Source organism: Neophocaena asiaeorientalis, unplaced genomic scaffold (assembly GCF_003031525.2).
Source record: "Neophocaena asiaeorientalis asiaeorientalis breed wild unplaced genomic scaffold, Neophocaena_asiaeorientalis_V1.1 scaffold357, whole genome shotgun sequence".
Classification (NCBI taxonomy): domain Eukaryota; kingdom Metazoa; phylum Chordata; class Mammalia; order Artiodactyla; family Phocoenidae; genus Neophocaena; species Neophocaena asiaeorientalis.
In genome coordinates, this window is record NW_020173270.1 from 2,469,737 (window position 1) to 2,474,533 (window position 4,797).

The 4,797-nt window shown below is 53.3% G+C and overlaps 1 protein-coding gene across 1 annotated transcript in view; it reads right to left on the reverse strand.

Annotated features, from left to right (window-relative positions):
* The window catches only part of ARHGEF18 (Rho/Rac guanine nucleotide exchange factor 18), a 91,571-nt gene that overhangs the window by 5,249 nt on the left and 81,525 nt on the right, over positions 1-4,797 (reverse strand). Inside the window, exons 21-23 of the mRNA XM_024745767.1 lie at positions 2,041-2,223; positions 815-952; positions 283-407 (exon numbers count right to left, since the gene is read on the reverse strand). Coding sequence (XP_024601535.1) covers positions 283-407; positions 815-952; positions 2,041-2,223 — 446 coding nt within the window. The remainder of the gene's footprint in view (positions 1-282; positions 408-814; positions 953-2,040; positions 2,224-4,797) is intronic.

Below are 4,797 nucleotides of genomic sequence, written 5' to 3' on the forward strand. Positions count from 1 at the left end.
CTCTCACCTGTTGCTGAGGCCACCCTGAGCCCACCCCTCCCCTTCCTCCCACCCTGCCCTTGCTGGGGCCTGCAGGAGAAACCAGGAGGGTCACCTGGCCACATGTCAATCTACACGTTAACTATTAATCCCCGTCAACCGGCACGACGCTGCGCACTATTTGCCCCGAGACGGAAAAACCAGACAAGCCAAGCACGGGCTGTTCACCCTCACTGACGATAATTAAAAGCACCGGGGCCGACTCTGTATGGAGCTTGGGAACATCCCAAGGAGGCAGCGTACCGCCTGCGGTGCTTCCTCGGAGGCCCCCGGGGTGTCGCCGAGTCTCGAGTCCGGGCTGCCCGCGGCGCCCTGCCAGTCTCGGAGGCTGGGGTTGCTGCTGCAGACGTTCTTCTGAAAACTGCCATCTGAAACCCCAAGTCAAGCGCATGAGATGCCGCGGGTCCCGAGGGGTCTGCATGCCCCGTTCCCCACCCCGCCCCCAGCCTGGGTAGGAATCGTGGCCGGGCTGCTGCCTTCCAACCTGGGCAGAAAGGGCGGCATCTGGGGTTCAGAGACCAGCAGCAGGAACTGGCCTGGGTGCTGCTGTCAGAATGTGACTCACCACCCCTGGAAAGTTCCAGAACCCTGACCCCGGAGAGTTTATAGAAGGTTGAGGGGAATCAGCAGCAGAGATGCTGAACAGCAAACGCCTGGGCTTTGCCAAGGATGCTTTGTGAAGGGAACGTTTTAAGAAACTGCACATCCTCCTGCACCCGCCGACCTCCTGGGGTCCCGAGAAGCCCCAGCCCCGAGAGGAGGTGGCGCCACTCACTCTTGCCGAGGCTGCCGGCGCTGTCGTAGCCCCCGGAGGCCTCCACCCTCCGAGCTGGGGACGAGAAGCCACCCCCGTCATCCACCTGGCCGTTGGTGCTGCCCAGCCGCCTGCAGATGAGGCTCTGGATGTCCTCGACTGTGGAAGGAGATGGAGGGGAACCAAGTCACCCGGGGCCCTGCCGTGGGCATCAGAGCAGGGTGCAGGGACCCGGGCCATGGCTTCGCAGGGTGTCAGTTACCCCCTCTGACTCTGCACACCCCCTACACAGGTACTGCAACCAGGATGTGCCAATCTGTACCTACACGAGGCCGGACCTTGGGGCGCTCTGGGCCCTGAGCCTGGGGCTGCGCTGGGCCTAGGAGGGAACTCGGTGTGGCCACTGCCTGTGTGCTGACAGTCATACAGAAGGTCAGGGGCCACAGGAGGTGGCCTTGGGGGAGCAGGGCTGGTCACATAAGGTGCTCGAGGACAGACGGGCTTTGGCCAGGTGAGGAGGTGGGGAGACTATTCTAGGCCAAGGCACAGGACGTGAGAGGGTCTCGGGAGCCCAAGAGCAGTGGTGACTGGAGACATGGGAGGCATGGCCGGAGGGAGCAAGGCTGAGCAGGGGCTCAGTCCAAGCGGGACCCCTCTGGCCTTTTCACTCCGATGGAAAATTCTGGAGGGCAGGGCTGTGTCTGTCTCGCCTGCCGTTGAAAGAACAGTGCTGGCCCTCCTGCCTGACTGCCCAGCAGGAGCACATGCCCTGGCCTAGCATGGGGCTCAGCAGCTGCGTGGAAATTTCTAGGAGCTCCGCAAGGACCCTGTCAGCTCCTGGAAGCAGGCTGCTTACCGGCCAGTGCCCTCCCGTGGCTGTGCGGCCAGGAGCCCCTGAAACAACCCACCAAATGTGTATGTGTGTATTTTTCTGGGGACAGCATCAGTGACCCACTCATCAGAAAAGAGGAACCGTCTCAGTCAATTTGAGACCCCCGGGTCCAGCACTGGGAGTGTTCGTTGAGTGAATAGGAGACGGTACTGTAAATCTGCAGCGAGGGGTCTGCACCCGACTGGGTCCAAGGACCTTCCAGCTCTAAGCAGAATAGAGGCAGACAGAATCGTGCCCGGACAGGGTGGCCTGTGGGCCCCACGGGGCTGTGTGCCCAGCCTGGGGTCTCCCAGGAGCCCACCAGGCAGCACAGGGAGGGCGGGCCGGCGCTCAGCGAGGGCTGGTGGCTACTTACTCTCACTCATGGCCGACTTGAGAATCAGCTCCCCCTGCAGGTTCTCGGGGGGGTCCCCTCCCCGGAAGAGGAGCCGAGCCGGGGCTAGGTCCTCGAGGCCGCTCATCTCAGCCATCTCCAGGTAGATGTGCTGCTTCTCGCTGAGGCTCTGGGCGATCTGCTGGTCTTTAATGTTAAGTCGCTCTGCAAAGTGGCAATGGGTGTGGGGTTCGGCCTCCTCTGGGGTAGTTTCCCCCAGGAGCTGGTATAAGGATGCCTCACAGGGCCAGGCGGGCCTCTGGGAACCCTGCTGATCCACGCCCTGTCCGGAGCTGGACCTCTCCCTTCGTCCAACATTCTTGACCAGCAGGCAAGGGTGTGGCCCTGTCTCCAGCTTATTTTCCTCAATTATAAAAATCAAACACGGTGGGGGTATGGGGGAGGACCATAACGGGCTGATTTTTATTAGTTTGGGACAAATTGAGAGCCTTATGAGACTTAGTTTTCTAATTTTCTTACAAGTCTCTGGGTTTTATACTTTTTTTTTTGGCCGCACCACGAGGCATGAGGGATCTTAGTTCCCTGACCAGGGGTTGAACCCAGGCCCCCTGCAATGGAAGCATGGAGTCTTAACCACTGGACCACCAGGGAAGTCCCTATACCTCTTTTTTGCTGCCATGACTACGACTTATTTTACTAGACTTTCTCACTGGTGATTGCTAGTATAAATATACACATCCCGTTCAGCTAAATTATTGAGCTCTCTTACATTTCAAATAGTTTTCCAGTTGATTCTACAGGATTTCCTAGGCAGATAATCATGTCACCTACAAAAAATAATTCTGCCACCTCCCTACCAATCGTGATCTCTTACTTCTGCTTCTTCCCTTACTACCCTGGCTGGAATGTCCAGGAGGAAGATACTAATGGTGAGAGTGGGGGGGTGGGGGGCCCTGCCTTGCTCCTGACTTTGATGGGAGTGTCCCTGATGGTCCAGTGTAAAGGATGAGATTGGCTTTTGGTCCAAGATAATAAAGGAGATCTTGGTGAAGGAAACATCTATTTCTAATTCACTAAGACTCTTGTCAGGAGTGGGTGATGAGGAGACGTTCCTGTATGATTCTGTGGTATCCATGGAGATGCATCTGTGCAGGGCATGTATTTTATTACCCTCCGACAGAAATAAGAGTTAGAACGGGACACACTGGGGAGGAGGTGAACCAGTGCTGAGGGACCGGCGGAGCCCTGACAACATTGGAACAGCCCTGAGGCTGAGTGGATGGGCCCCTACTTTCTAGATGTTGGTCTTCTACCACTATTTGCCATGTGGCTGACAGGGTCTTGGTGCTCCAGCCTGGTGTCAGGCCTGAGCCTCCGAGGTGGGAGAGCCGAGTTCAGGACATTGGACCACCAGAGACCTCCCGGCTCCATGTAATATCAATTGGCGAGAGCTCTCCCAGAGATTTCCGTCTCAACGCTAAGACCCCGCTCCACCCAATGGCCAGCAAGCTCTAGCGCTGGGCGCCCCATGCCGAACAACTAGCAAGACAGGAACACAACGCCACCCATTAGCAGAGAAGCTGCCTAAGATCATACTGAGTTCCCAGACACCCCAACACACACCACCAGATGCGGCCCTGCCCACCAGAAAGACAAGATCCAGCCCCACCCACCAGAACACAGGTAGGCACCAGTCCCCTCCACCAGGAAGCCTACACAAGCCAGTGAACCAACCTCACCCACTGGGGGCAGACACCAAAAACAACGGGAACTACGAACCTGCAGCCTGTGAAAAGGAGACCTCAAACACAGTAAGTTAAACAAAATGAGAAGACAGAGAAACACACAGCAGATGAAGGAGCAAGGTAAAAATGCACCAGACCAAACAAATGAAGAGGAAATAGGCAGTCTACTTGAAAAAGAATTCAGAGTAATGATAGTAAAGATGATCCAAAATCGTGGAAATAGAATGGAAAAAATACAAGAAACGTTTAACAAGAACCTAGAAGAACCAAAGAGCAAACAAACAATGATGAACAACACAATAAATGAAATTAAAAATACTGTAGAAGGGTTCAATAGCAGAATAACTGAGGCAGAAGAACGGATAAGTGACCTGGAAGATAAAATAGTGAAAATAACTACCACACAGCAGAATAAACAAATAAGAATGAAAAGAATTGAGGACAGTCTCAGAGACCTCTGGGACAACATTAAACACAACAACATTCGAATTATAGGGGTCCTAGAAGAAGAAGAGAAAAAAAAGGGGCTGAGCAAATATTTGAAGAGATTATAGTTGAAAACTTCCCTAACATGGGAAAGGAAATAGTCAATCAAGTCCAGGAAGCACAGAGAGTCCCATACAGGATAAATCCAAGGAGAAACATGCCAAGACACATATTAATCAAACTATCAAAAATTAAATACAAAGAAAAAATATTAAAAGCAGCAAGGGAAAAGCAACAACATACAAGGGAATCCCCATAAGGTTAACAGCTGATCTTTCAGCAGAAACTCTGCAAGCCAAAAGGGAGTGGCAGGACATATTTAAAGTGATGAAAGGGAAAAACCTGCAACCAAGATTACTCTACCCAACAAGGATCTCATTCAGGTTCGACGGAGAAATTAAAACCTTTACAGACAAGCAAAAGTTAAGAGAATTCAGCGCCACCAAACCAGCTTTACAACAAATGCTAAAGGAACTTCTCTAGGCAGGAAACATAAGAGAAGGAAAAGACCTACAAAAACAAACCAAAACAATTAAGAAAATGGTAA